At 43.9% G+C, this 16020-nt stretch overlaps 3 protein-coding genes across 3 annotated transcripts in view; all 3 read left to right on the top strand.

Annotated features, from left to right (window-relative positions):
• Window positions 1-16020, top strand: part of LOC311140758 (NACHT, LRR and PYD domains-containing protein 3-like) — a gene marked incomplete at its 5' end in the record, with an annotated part of 241072 nt that overhangs the window by 90586 nt on the left and 134466 nt on the right. The window lies entirely within an intron of this gene.
• Window positions 279-3643, top strand: LOC311098996 (NLR family CARD domain-containing protein 3-like; the record flags this gene model as incomplete). Its single annotated transcript, XM_084139587.1, has 4 exons — window positions 279-353; window positions 484-712; window positions 1391-3146; window positions 3439-3643. Exons 2-4 carry the CDS (start codon window positions 502-504, stop codon window positions 3641-3643), a joined length of 2172 nt encoding a protein of 723 aa, XP_083995713.1. The 5' UTR covers window positions 279-353; window positions 484-501.
• Window positions 9316-9915, top strand: LOC311099004 (stonustoxin subunit beta-like; the record flags this gene model as incomplete). The annotated part of the gene is made up of 1 exon (XM_084139601.1): window positions 9316-9915. A coding segment is annotated over one exon (519 nt), but the record flags the coding sequence as incomplete, so codon positions are not given.

Genomic DNA, 16020 nt, shown 5'->3' on the forward strand with positions numbered 1-16020 from the left:
CCCAGTTATTTTTGTTGTTTTCATAATCCATAGGCTAAACCTTTTTTCCATTTTCATAGTCCTAAAACAATATTAAACAAACACTACATTCCTTCCCTGTGTGTGTGTGTGTGTGTGTGTGTGTGTGTGTGTGTGTGTGTGTGTGTGTGTGTGTGTGTGTGTGTGTGTGTGTGTGTGTGTGTGTGTGTGTGTGTGTGTGTGTGTGTGTGTGTGTGTGTGTGTGTGCACCCCCTGGATGAGGAGATGTAATCTCATGTTTTGTCCACATAAACCAACAGGAGAGATCAGAGTCAGAGATTCTCAGTGGTCAGTCTTCCCAGAGTCATCAAACAGACCTGGCCTCCATATTCAGTGTATGTGGTCCTGTTATGTACATTTGTTTTTTGTTTACCTCAAGTAAAGTTGATCTGTCAATCATTCATTCATGTGTTAATGAGAAAGCATTTAGTCTCTTGCTTAACTTATTTACTTGATTTATTTCAGTTGCTTGAAGAGAATATCATGACATTTGTGAAGAACGAGCTGAAGATGTTCAAGAGGATTCTTAGTCCAGAACTCCCAGAAGGCTTTGAGAGTCAGAAACAGGATAAGGAAGTGGTGGATGCTGAAGATGAGAAGCAGGAGAGCAGTGCCAGAGAGGGGGCTCTGAAGATCACATTGCACGTCCTGAGGAAAATGAACCAGAAGGAGCTTGCTGACACACTGGAGAAAAGTAAGAGCTGTCTGCCTCATGTTGAATGCTGTTTTAGAACATTTAAAAGCTGTAGCTAAAGTTCAGCTAAAGTAGCTGTGTAACTCAATGATATTGTAGCAGCCTTAACACAACACCTAGTGACCTCATCAAGTAGCAGCAGGGATGTGTTGTGTTGATTAATTTAGACAGAGAGAAGAGGAGAGAGAGAGGAGAGAGAGAGAGAAAGAGAGAGAGAGAGACAACATTATTAATGCCATCAACCCCTAGTGACCTCATCAAGTAGCAGCAGGGGCAACATATTAAGAGAGAGAGAGAGAGAGAGAGAGAGAGAGAGAGAGAGAGAGAGAGAGAGAGAGAGAGAGAGAGAGAGAGAGAGAGAGAGAGAGAGAGAGAGAGAGAGAGAGAGAGAGAGAGAGAGAGAGAGAGAGAGAGAGAGAGAGAGAGAGAGAGAGAGAGAGAGAGAGAGAGAGAGAGAGAGAGAGAGAGAGAGAGAGAGAGAGAGAGAGAGAGAGAGAGAGAGAGATTATATAAATCAGTCACACCAGTCTGTAATGCATTATGAAAACATTTACACATTTATACAGTCAGTTAAGCGAAAAAATGATTATAATTTAAACTTTATAAAACATTCTTACAATAGTGTAGCCATTAAAACAGACATAATATTAATATCCTCTGTGTTATTTCTTCATTCAGATGAGCGTGCTGTGATTCTTCAACGTGAACTCAAATCTAATCTAAAGAAGAAGTTTCAATGTGTATTTGAGGGGATTGCTAAACAAGGAAACCCAACACTTCTCAATAAGATCTACACAGAGCTCTACATCACAGAGGGTGGAACAGGAGAGGTCAATAATGAACATGAGCTGAGACAGATTGAGACAACAACCAGGAAACAAGCAAGACCAGAGACTGCAATCAAATGTAACGACATCTTCAAACCCTTAACTGGACAAGACAAACTTATCAGAACTGTGCTGACAAAGGGAGTCGCTGGCATTGGAAAAACAGTCTCTGTGCAGAAGTTCATTCTGGACTGGGCTGAAGGAAAAGCAAATCAGGATGTCCAATTTGTATTTTCATTCCCTTTTCGGGAGTTGAATTTGATGGAAATGGAAACACACACTTTCATTGAACTTCTCAAACACTTCTCAATCGAAACCAAAGAATCAAGAATCTCCAACTACGAAAAGTACAAAATTCTGTTCATCTTTGATGGTCTGGATGAGTGCCGACTGCCCCTAGACTTCAAGAAGAACAAGATATGTTGTGACGTCACAGAGTCAACCTCAGTGGATGTTCTGCTGACAAATCTCATCAAGGGAAATCTGCTTCCCTCTGCTCTCCTCTGGATAACAACCCGACCTGCAGCAGCCAATAAGATCCCTTTCAGGTGTGTTGACCAGGTGACAGAGGTACGAGGGTTCAATGACCCACAGAAGGAGGAGTACTTCAGGAAGAGATTCAGTGATGAGGACCTGGCCAACAGAATCATCTCACACATAAAGACATCAAGGAGCCTCCACATCATGTGCCACATTCCAGTCTTCTGTTGGATTTCTGCAATCGTCCTTGAACACATGCTGAAATATAAGAGAGAAGAGATGCCCAAGACTCTGACTGAGATGTACTCACACCTTGTGGAGTTTCATACCAAACAGAAGAATGAAAAGTATCTTGGGAAAGAAGAGACAGGTCCACACTGGAATAAAGAGAGCATTCTGTCACTGGGAAAACTGGCTTTTCAACAGCTTGTGAATGGCAATCTGATTTTCTATGAAGAAGACCTGAAAGAGGCTGGCATTGATGTCAATGAAGCCTCAGTGTACTCAGGATTGTGCACACAGCTCTTTAAAGAGGAATGTGGGCTGTACCAGGTCAAGGTGTACTGCTTCGTGCATCTGAGCATTCAGGAGTTTCTGGCTGCTGTATATGTGTTCCTCTCATTCTTCAACAACAATGAGAATCTAATGGCCGAATCTCAAGTTACTGAAGTTACTGTCTACAAGAGTGCTGTGGATAAAGCCTTACAAAGTGAGACGGGAAACCTGGACCTGTTCCTCCGCTTCCTTCTGGGCCTCTCACTGGAGTCCAATCAGAAGCACTTACGAGGTCTACTGACAAAGACAAGAAGCAGCTCACAGAGCCATGAAGAAACAGTCAAGTACATCAAGGAGAAGATCAGGGAGAATCCCTCTCCAGAGAGGTGCATCAATCTGTTCCACTGTCTGAATGAACTGAATGACCATTCTCTACTGGAGGAGATCCAAAGCTACCTGAGCTCAGGAAGTCTCTCAGAAGAAGAACTGTCACCTGCACAGTGGTCAGCTCTGGTCTTTGTGTTGCTGACTTCAGAAAAGGAGCTGGATGTGTTTGACCTGAAGAAATACTCCAGATCAGAGGAAGGTCTTCTGAGGCTGCTGCCAGTGGTCAAAGCCTCCAGAGCTGCTCTGTGAGTACATAAAATGACATTTAAGTACTAATCATCAGGAAGAAATATTCAGTTTAGAGAAATATATGTATTATAATATGTATATAATGTATAATATTACATTGAAAAACTTACTGAATCAGTGCATTGGTGTTCACATTAGTATAACAATATGACCATGCAATTCTAGGAGACGGAAGATTAATCTATATGTTGTTTAAGAGAATAAACCAAATGCATCTGCCATTGTCCTTCTACACTACTGGTTTTAAATTAACTGTGTGTTTTTGAAATCATGATGATCTCTTTGCAGGCTGTCAGGCTGTGGAGTCACAGAGAAAGGCTGTGCTTCTCTGGTCTCAGCTCTGAAGTCAAACCCCTCACACCTGAGAGAGCTGGACCTGAGTAACAATGACCTGAAGGATTCAGGAGTGAAGCTGCTCTCTGCTGGACTGGAGGATCCCCACTGTAAACTGGAGACTCTGAGGTCAGTATTCCTGTTGTTGGTCAACAAGTGATAACTGTTCACCAGATCCACATGTGTTTACCAGGCACACATAGTCCACACCATATGTGTTTGGACAGTGAAGCTTACAGTTTTAAATTTGAGATAGAATGTTTCATTTTAGGCAACAGTACAGAATGTCATCTTTTATTTAAAGGTATTCATATATATATATTTTACCGTTTAGAAATGAAAGCACTTTACATATCTAGTTCTCCCATTTGTAAAAGTCGTAATAATTTGGACATATTCACATATATTGTATTGAAGTAGTCATAAGTTTAGTATTTGGTCCCATATTCCTTACCTGCAGTGATTACATCAAGCTTGTGATTCTACAAACTTGTTGAATACATTTGCAGTTTGTCTTGGTTGTGTTTTGGATGATGTTTTTCCCAATAGAAACTGAATGGTGAATAATGTCCTGTCATTTTGGAGTCACTTCACTTGTATTGTCAGTAAGAATAGAAGATGTTTCTGAACACTTCTACATTCATGTGGATGCTACCATGATTATGAATAATCATGAATGAATCGTGAATGATGATGAATGAGAAAGTTACAGAGGATCAAGGATCATACCCCCTCTGTTATTGGTAATGGTGAGAGGTTAGCATGTTTTGTTGTAGCCTCTGTAACTTTCTCACTCATTATTATTCATGATTCATTCATGATTATTCTTAATCATGGCATCATCAGGATTCATTTAGTAATGTTTAGAAACCTGTTATCTACTCACTTAGACAGAAAATTACTCCAGTCATCATCCACCATTCAGTTACTGTTGGACAAAACATAACCCAAAACACAACCAAAACAAACTGCAAATGCAACCAACTAGTTTGGGACCAAATACTCAACTTTTGACTACTTTAATACACTATTAGTGAATTGGTCAGAATACTTATGACTTCTTCAAATGGGGGACTAGATACATAAAGTGCTTTCATTTCTAAACGGTGAAACAGATATGTATGAAAATACCCTCAAATAAAAGGTGACATTATATACTGTGTCACGATCGTTCATGAACGAGAAGGACCAAGGCGCAGCGAATAAACGCACAACCAAAACAACAAACGAAACGTGACGTCAGACACAGACAACAGACAATCCAGACAAATAACACACGGAACAAGGTCCCACAACTAACAGGTGCCAAACGGCTGCCTAAGTATGGTCCCCAATCAGAGACAACGAGCTACAGCTGCCTCTGATTGGGAACCACCCTGGCCAACATAGATCTAAACGATCTAGAAACTAAACATAGAAAACACAACATAGAAACTACACACCCTGGCTCAACATTTAAGAGTCCCCAGAGTCAGGGCGTGACATACTGTCACCTCATATGAAACATTTGATCTCAAATCCAAAATGCTGGAGAATAGAGCCACATTTAAAATGTTAGCTTCACTGTCAAACTAGATATGGTGTGGACTGTATACTCAATACAATCTAAATCTGATACCTCACTGTCTGTCTTTTGACTGATACTGCTTTTTAAACTGCTCCGGTCAGTCTACTCAAATATTTGTACTATACATGTTTCTATCTACAAGCAATATAATACAATTCTAATAATGATACATTCATTTATGAATAATTATGTCAGGTTTCAGGACACTGATATAGCTGAATGTTTTGAAAATATATATAAATATATATATATATACTGCCACTATTTTCACCACCAAAGAATAGCAGTGTGGTTTTAATATGATTTGACTCTTTGCAGGCTGTCAGGCTGTCTAGTCACAGAGGAAGGCTGTGCTTCTCTGGTCTCAGCTCTGAAGTCAAACCCCTCACACCTGAGAGAGCTGGACCTGAGCTACAATCACCCAGGAGACTCAGGAGTCAGACTGCTCTCTGCTGGACTGGAGGATCCACACTGCAGACTGGAGAAACTCAAGTATGTAGAGGGTTTATGTCAATGTTCATATCAGACATGTTGGAGTTATCAGGCTAGTTAAGACAAACATTCTGACCACCACTTGGACTAAGTTATATAAAGACTTTATGTGTGTGTGTGTGTTCTCTGTGTGTGTGTGTGTGTGTGTGTGTGTGTGTGTGTGTGTGTCCAGTGTGTGTGTGTGTATGCAAGTGTATCAGTACACACACTGGACACACACACACACACACACATTGGACATACACTGGACACACACACACACAGGACACACACACACATTGGACACACACTGGACACACACACACACTGGACACACACACCCCCCCCCACACACACACACACACACACTGGACAAACACACACACACTGGACAAACACACACACGCTGGACACACACACAAACACACTGGACACACACACACACACACTCACTCACACTGGACGCACACACACACTGGACACACACACACACACACACACTGGACACACATACACACTGGACACACACACACACAGGACACACACACACATTGGACACACACTGGACACACACACATATACTGGACACACACACACACATACACACACACACACACACACACACACACACACACACACACACCCTGGACACACACACACACACACACACACACTGAACACACACAAACACACACACACACACACACACAGACACTGGAGACACACTGGACACCCACCCACACATACACACTGGACACACACCCACACACACACTGGACACACACACACACACACACACACACACACACACTGGACACACAAACACTGGACACACACACACTGGACACACACACAGATTGGACATACACACACACACTTGACACACACACACTCACATTGGACACACACACACAATGGACACACACATTCACTTGAAAAACACACACAAACACACACACACACTGGACACACACACTGGACACTGGACACACACACACACTGGACACACACACAGGACACACACACACACACTGGACACACACACACACATACACACTGGTCACACACACACTGGACACACATACACAAACAGGACACACACACACACACACACACACATACTGGACAAACACACACACACTGGACACACACACAAACACACTGGACACACACACACACACACACACACACACACACACACACACACACACACACTCACTCACACTGGACACAAACAAACACACTGGACACACACACACACACACACACTCACTCACACTGGACACACACACACTCACACACACACACACACATTCACTTGAAAAACACACACAAACACACACACACACTGGACACACACACTGGACACACACATTCACTTGAAAAACACACACAAACACACAAACACTGGACACACACACTGGACACTGGAAACACACACACACACTGGACACACACACACTGGACCCACACACGCACACACTGGACACACACACCCACACATACACTGGACACACACACACACACACACACACACACAGATTGGACACACACATTCACTTGACAAACACACACAAACACACACTGGACACACACTGGACACACACACTGGACACACACACACACACATACACACTGGGCACACACAAAGAGGGCACACAAACACACACTGGACACACACACACACTGGACACACACAAACAAACAGGACACACACACACAACACACACACTGGACACACATACACACTGGACACACACACACACTGGAAACGCACACACACAGGACACACACACACATTGGACACACACTGGACACACACACATACTGGACACACACACACACACACACACACACTGAACACACACACAAACACACACACACACACACACAGACACTGGAGACACACTGGACACACACCCACACATACACACTGGACACACACCCACACACACACTGGACACACACACACACACACACACACACACACACACACACACACACACACACACACACTGGACACACACACACTGGACACAAACACACTGGACACACACACAGATTGGACATACACACACACACTTGACACACACACACTCACACTGGACACACACATTCACTTGAAAAACACACACAAACACACACACACACTGGACACACACACTGGACACTGGACACACACATACACTGGACACACACAAACAGGACACACACACACACACTGGACACACACACACATACACACTGGTCACACACAAAGAGGACACACACACACACACTGGACACACACACACACACACTGGACACACACACACTGGACACACATACACATACAGGACACACTCACACAAACACACACACTGGACAAACACACACACTGGACAAGCACACACACACTGGACACACACACTAACACACTGGACACACACACACACACACACACTCACTCACACTGGACACACACAAACACACTGGACACACAATCACACACACACACACTCACTCACAATGGACACACACACACACACTCACACACAAACACATTCACTTGAAAAACACACACAAACACACACACACACTGGACACACACATTCACTTGAAAAACACACACAAACACACAAACACTGGACACACACACTGGACACTGGACACACACACACACTGGTAACACACACACTGGACCCACACACGCACACACTGGACACCCACACCCACATATACACTGGACACACGGACACACACACACACACACATATTGGACACACACATTCACTTGACAAACACACACAAACACACACTGGACACACACTGGACACACACACTGGACACACACACACACTGGACACACACACACACATTGGACACACACACACACTGGACACACACACACACAAACAGGACACACACACACAACACACACACTGGACACACACACACACACACACTGGACAAACACACACGCACACTGGACACACACACACACACACACAGACACACACACACTGGACACACACACACACTGGACACACACACAGACAAACATTCTTACCACCGCTTGTACAAAGTTATATGCTGAATGTGTGTGTGTGTGTGTGTGTGTGTGTGTGTGTGTGTGTGTGTGTGTGTGTGTGTGTGTGTGTGTGTGTGTGTGTGTGTGTGTGTGTGTGTGTGTGTGTGTGTGTGTGTGTGTGTGTGTGTGTGTGTGTGTGTGTGTGTGTGTGTGTGTGTGTGTGTGTGTGTGTGTGTGTGTGTGTGTGTGTGTGTGTGTGTGAGTTCAGGTGTATCCCTCAATGACTGTCTGTTCTTCTGCTTACCGCTACAGTGTGGAACATGGTGGAGAGAACACAATGAATCCTGGACTTAGAAAATGTGAGTGTTGACTGCTGTGAAGAATATGACTAAGAATAAGTCTTAATTCAAGTGAAGTCAAAGTCAAAGAACACCATCATTACTTACTTGGTCATATTGAATAACAGCTGTAGTTCTACAGAAGCACAAATCAGGGACACCAAAGTTTACAAAGAGTTGCTTTGACAATGTGTGTGTGTGTGTGTGTGTGTGTGTGTGTGTTCAGTGTAAGTGTGTGTGTGTGTGTGTAATTAATGGGAATAAGTGTGTTTTATATTACCATACAGTATAACATATGATCATTCAACAAGTTTCAAGTTACCTTAACTTCTCCTTTTGATACCTAGAAACATCTACATTAAATGAATTAGTGAAAAGTGAGTTAACATTCTAATGTGAATGATGATGATTTCTAATATTGTGTCTGGTTTCATCCATCAGATGTCTGTGATCTCACACTGGAACTAAACACAGTAAACAGACTCCTCTCTCTGTCTGAGGAGAACAGAAAGGTGACATGTAGGAGAGAGGAGCAGCCGTATCCTGATCACCCAGAGAGATTTGAATTATGTGGACAGGTGCTGTGTAGAGAGGGTCTGACTGGGCGTTGTTACTGGGAGGTAGAGTGGAGTGGGAGTGTGGCTGTTATAGGAGTGACATATAAAGGAATCAGCAGGAGAGGAGGGGGTAATGACTGTTGGCTTGGATACAATGACAAGTCCTGGAGTGTGGACTGCTCTGACAACAGTTACAGAGCCTGGCACAAAAATAAGTCCACTACCATAGACGTCCCCTCCTCCAGCTCCCACAGAGTAGGAGTGTATCTGGACTGGCCAGCCGGCACTCTGTCCTTCTACAGAGTCTCCTCTGACACACTGACCCACCTGAACACATTCCACTCCACATTCACTGAGCCCCTCTATCCAGGGTTTAGGGTTCATGTTGACTCCTCAGTGTCCCTGTAAATAATAACCATGGTAACACTGACACACACACACACACACTGGACACACACACACAGACTGAACACACACACACAGTGGACACACACAAACAAACACACACACACACACACACACACAAACACACACACACACACACACACACACACACACACACACACACAAACTGAACAAACACACACACTGGACACACACACACACACTGGACACACACACACACACTGAACACACACACACAGTGGACACACACAAACACACACACACACACAAACACACACACACACACACACACTGGACAAACACACACACTGGACACACACACACACACACACACACACACACACACACACTAGACACACAAACACACTGTACACACACACACACTGAACACACACACACACACGACACAAACAAACACACACACACACACACACACACACACACACACACACTGGTCAAACACACACTGGACACACACACACACTGGACACACACACACACACTAGACACACACACACACACACTGAACACACACTGGACACACACACTGGACACACACAAACACACATGCACACACACGCACACTGGACACACACACAAACACACACACAGGACAAACACACACACACTGGACACACACACACTGGACAGACTCACACTGGACACACACACACACTGGACACACACACACTGAACAAACACACACACACTGAACACCCACACACACACACACACTGGACACACACACAAACACACTGAACACACACACACACACACACTAGACACACATACTGCACCCACACACTGGACACACACACGCTGAAAACACACACTCACACATACACCGGACACACACTGAACACACATACACACACTACACACACACACACACTGAACACAGACACACACACACTGGACACACACACACACTGGACACACACACACACACTGAACACACATACACACACTAGACACACACACACACTGAACACACACACACTGGACACACACACACTTGACACACACACACACACACTGGACACACACTGGACACACACTGGACACACACACACACACGCACACACACACTGGACACACAAACACACACAAACACTGGAAACAAACACACACACTGGACACACACACTGGACACACACACACACACTGGACACACACACACACTGGATACACACACACACACACACACACACACACACACTGGAAACACACACATACACACTCGATACACACACACACACACACACACACACACACAAACACACTGGACACACACACACACACTGGACACACACACACACACTGGACACACACACACACACACTGGACACACACACACACACACACTGGACACACACACACACACTGGACACAAACACACACACACTGGACACACACACACACACACACTGGACACTGAACACACATACATACACTAGACACACACACACACACTGAACAAATACACACACAAACACACACTGGACACACACACACACACTGACACCATCTAAAATATCATTTCCACCTCCAAAAATTAGCCCAATAAGATATTGGTAATATCAGATGTTAAATGATTTTAACATATTGAACCATATAGCCTATAGCATGGTTTATTATCAGATGTTAAATGATTTTAACATATTGGACCATATAGCCTATATGCATGGTCTATTATCAAATGGTAAATGATTTTAACATATTGAACCATATAGCCTGTATGCATGGTCTATTATCAGATGTTAAATGATTTTAACATATTGGACCATATAGCCTGTATGCATGGTCTATTATCAGATTTACATTTACATTTACATTTTAGTCATTTAGCAGACGCTCTTATCCAGAGCGACTTACAGGAGCAATTAGGGTTAAGTGCCTTGCTCAAGGGCACATTTACGTCATTTAGCAGACGCTCTTATCCAGAATGACTCACCAATTGGTGCGTTCACCCTATAGCCAGTTGGATAACCATTTTTCAACGTTTTTATTTTTTTATTTTAAATTATTATTTTTTTTTGGGGGGGGGGGTGTAGAAGGATTACTTTATCCTATCCCAGGTAATCCTTAAAGAGGTGGGGTTTCAAATGTCTCCGGAAGGTGGTGAGTGACTCCGCTGTCCTGGCGTCGTGAGGGAGCTTGTTCCACCATTGGGGTGCCAGAGCAGCGAACAGTTTTGACTGGGCTGAGCGGGAGCTATGCTTCCGCAGACGAAGGGGAGCCAGCAGGCCAGAGGTGGATGAACGCAATGCCCTCGTTTGGGTGTAGGGACTGATCAGAGCCCGAAGGTACAGAGGTGCCGTTCCCCTCACTGCTCCATAGGCAAGCACCATTGTCTTGTAGCGGATGCAAGCTTCAACTGGAAGCCAGTGGAGTGTGCGGAGGAGGGGGGTGACGTGAGAGAACTTGGGAAGGTTGAACACCAGACGGGCTGCGGCATTCTGGATGAGTTGTAGGGGTTTAATGGCACAGGCAGGGAGGCCAGCCAACAGCGAGTTGCAGTAGTCCAGATGGGAGATGACAAGTGCCTGGATTAGGACCTGTGCCGCTTCCTGTGTAAGGCAGGGTCGTACTCTCCGAATGTTGTAGAGCATGAACCTGCAGGAGCGGGTCACCGCCTTGATGTTGGCGGAGAACGACAGGGTGTTGTCCAGGGTCACGCCTAGGCTCTTCGCACTCTGGGAGGAGGACACAGCGGAGTTGTCAACCGTGATGGCGAGATCATGGAACGGGCAGTCCTTCCCCGGGAGGAAGAGCAGCTCCGTCTTGCCAGGGTTCAGCTTGAGGTGGTGATCCGTCATCCATACTGATATGTCTGCCAGACATGCAGAGATGCGATTCGCCACCTGGTTATCAGAAGGGGGAAAGGAGAAGATTAGTTGTGTATCGTCAGCGTAGCAATGATAGGAGAGGCCATGTGAGGATATGACAGAGCCAAGTGACTTGGTGTATAGGGAGAAAAGGAGAGGGCCTAGAACTGAGCCCTGGTGGACACCAGTGGTGAGAGCACGTGGTGCGGAGACAGCTTCTCGCCACGCCACTTGGTAGGAGCGACCGGTCAGGTAGGACGCAATCCAGGAGTGAGCCGCGCCGGAGATGCCCAGCTCGGAGAGGGTGGAGAGGAGGATCTGATGGTTCACAGTATCAAAGGCAGCAGACAGGTCTAGAAGGACAAGAGCAGAGGAGAGAGAGTTAGCTTTAGCAGTGCGGAGAGCCTCCGTGACACAGAGAAGAGCAGTCTCAGTTGAATGACCAGTCCTGAAACCTGACTGGTTTGGATCAAGAAGGTCATTCTGAGAGAGATAGCAAGAGAGTTGGCTAAAGACGGCACGCTCAATAGTTTTGGAAAGAAAAGAAAGAAGGGATACTGGTCTGTAGTTGTTGACATCAGTGGGATCGAGTGTTGGTTTTTTGAGAAGGGGAGCAACTCTCGCTCTCTTGAAGATGGAAGGGACATGGCCAGCGGTCAAGGATGAGTTGATCAGCGAGGTGAGGTAGGGGAGAAGGTCACCGGAGATGGTCTGGAGAAGAGAGGAGGGGATGGGGTCAAGCGGGCAGGTTGTTGGGCGGCCTGCAGTCACAAGTCGCAGGATTTTATCTGGAGAGAGAGGGGAGAAAGAAGTCAAAGCATAGGGTAGGGTAGTGTGAGTAGGACCAGCAGTGTCATTAGACTTAGCAAACGAGGATCGAATGTCGTCAACCTTCTTTTCAAAGTGGTTGACGAAGTCATCCACAGAGAGAGAGGAGGGGGGGGGGGGGGAGGATTCAGCAGGGAGGAAAATGTGGCAAAGAGCTTCCTAGGGTTAGAGGCAGATGCTTGGAATTTAGAGTGGTAGAAAGTGGCCTTAGCAGCAGAAACAGATGAAGAAAATGTAGAGAGGACGGAGTGAAAAGATGCCAGGTCGGCAGGGAGTTGAGTTTTCTTCCATTTCCGCTCCGCTGCCCGGAGCTCTGTTCTGTGAGCTCGCAATGAGTCATCAAGCCACGGAGCTGGAGGGGAGGACCGAGCCGGCCGGGAGGATAGGGGACACAGAGAGTCAAAGGATGCAGAAAGGGAGGAGAGGAGGGTTGAGGAGGCAGAATCAGGAGATTGGAGGGAGAAGGATTGAGCAGAGGGAAGAGATGATAGGATGGAAGAGGAGAGAGTAGTGGGAGAGAGAGAGCGAAGGTTGCGGCGGCGCATTACCATCTGTGTAGGGGCAGAGTGAGTAGTGTGGGAGGAGAGCGAGAGAGAAAAGGAAACAAAGTAGTGGTCAGAGACATGGAGGGGAGTTGCAGTGAGATTAGTAGAAGAGCAGCATCTAGTAAAGATGAGGTCAAGCGTATTGCCTGCCTTGTGAGTAGGGGGGGACGGTGAGAGGGTGAGGTCAAAAGAGGAGAGGAGTGGAAAGAAGGAGGCAGAGAGAAATGAGTCAAATGTGGACATAGGGAGGTTGAAATCCCCCAAAACTGTGAGGGGTGAGCCATCCTCAGGAAAATAACTTATCAAGGCGTCAAGCTCATTGATGAACTCTCCAAGGGAACCTGGGGGGCGATAGATGACAAGGATATTAAGCTTAAATGGGCTAGTGACTGTGACAGCATGGAATTCAAATGAGGAGATAGACAGATGGGTTAGGGGAAAAATTGAGAATGTCCACTTGGGAGAGATGAGGATTTAACATTATCAGATGTTAAATGATTTTAACATATTGAACCATATATCCTATATTCATGGTCTATTATCAGATGTTAAATGATTTTAACATATTGAACCATATAGCCTGTATGCATGGTCTATTATCAGATGTTAAATGATTTTAACATATTGAACCATATAGCCTGTATGCATGGTCTATTATCAGATGTTAAATGATTTTAACATATTGAACCAATATCCTATATTCATGGTCTATTATCAGATGTTAAATGATTTTAACATATTGAACCATATAGCCTGTATGCATGGTCTATTATCAGATGGTAAATGATTTTAACATATTGAACCATATATCCTGTATGCATGGTCTATTATCAGATGTTACATGATTTTAACATATTGAACCAAATAGCCTGTATTCATGGTCTATTATCAGATGGTAAATGATTTTAACATATTGAACCATATAGCCCGTATGCATGGTCTATTATCAGATGTTAAATGATTTTAACATATTGAACCATATATCCTGTATGCATGGTCTATTATCAGATGTTAAATGATTTTAACATATTGAACCATATAGCCTGTATTCATGGTCTATTATCAGATGGTAAATGATTTTAACATATTGAACCATATATCCTGTATGCATGGTCTATTATCAGATGTTAAATAATTTTAACATATTGAACCATATATCCTGTATGCATGGTCTATTATCAGATGTTAAATGATTTTAACATATTGAACCATATAGCCTGTATGCATGGTCTATTATCAGATGGTAAATGATTTTAACATATTGAACCATATAGCCTGTTTGCATGGTCTATTATCAGATGTTAAATGATTTTAACATATTGAACCATATAGCCTGTATGCATGGTCTATTATCAGATGTTAAATGATTTTAACATATTGAACCATATATCCTATATTCATGGTCTATTATCAGATGGTAAATTATTTTAACATATTGAACCATATGTCCTGTATGCATGGTCTATTATCAGATGTTAAATGATTTTAACATATTGAACCATATATCCTATATGCATGGTCTATTATCAGATGGTAAATGATTTTAACATATTGAACCATATAGCCTGTATTCATGGTCTATTATCAGATGGTAAATGATTTTAACATATTGAACCATATAGCCTATATGCATGGTCTATTATCAGATGTTAAATGATTTTAACATATGGAACCATATATCCTGTATTCATGGTATGTTATCAGATGTTCTATTAGCAATAAGCATGATCCCCTGTAGCCCAACGGATGCAGCATAGTGGCTATAAATGAAGCATGGGGTTTGTCCATCTGCATTTACCCCATTGGACACAACTTCCTGATTATTATTATTATTATTATTATTATTATTATTATTATTATTATTATTATTATTATTATTGTTATTATTATTATTATTATTCACTCAGAATTGTTGTTGGGGGGGTTTCTATTACAAAGTGTTCAATTGCCCTTTTAAGATGCCGTTGCCCCTTTAAGAGCTCTGTTGC

The sequence above is a fragment of the Coregonus lavaretus genome (genome assembly GCF_964263955.1).
Source record: "Coregonus lavaretus genome assembly, chromosome: 2".
Lineage (NCBI taxonomy): Eukaryota > Metazoa > Chordata > Actinopteri > Salmoniformes > Salmonidae > Coregonus > Coregonus lavaretus.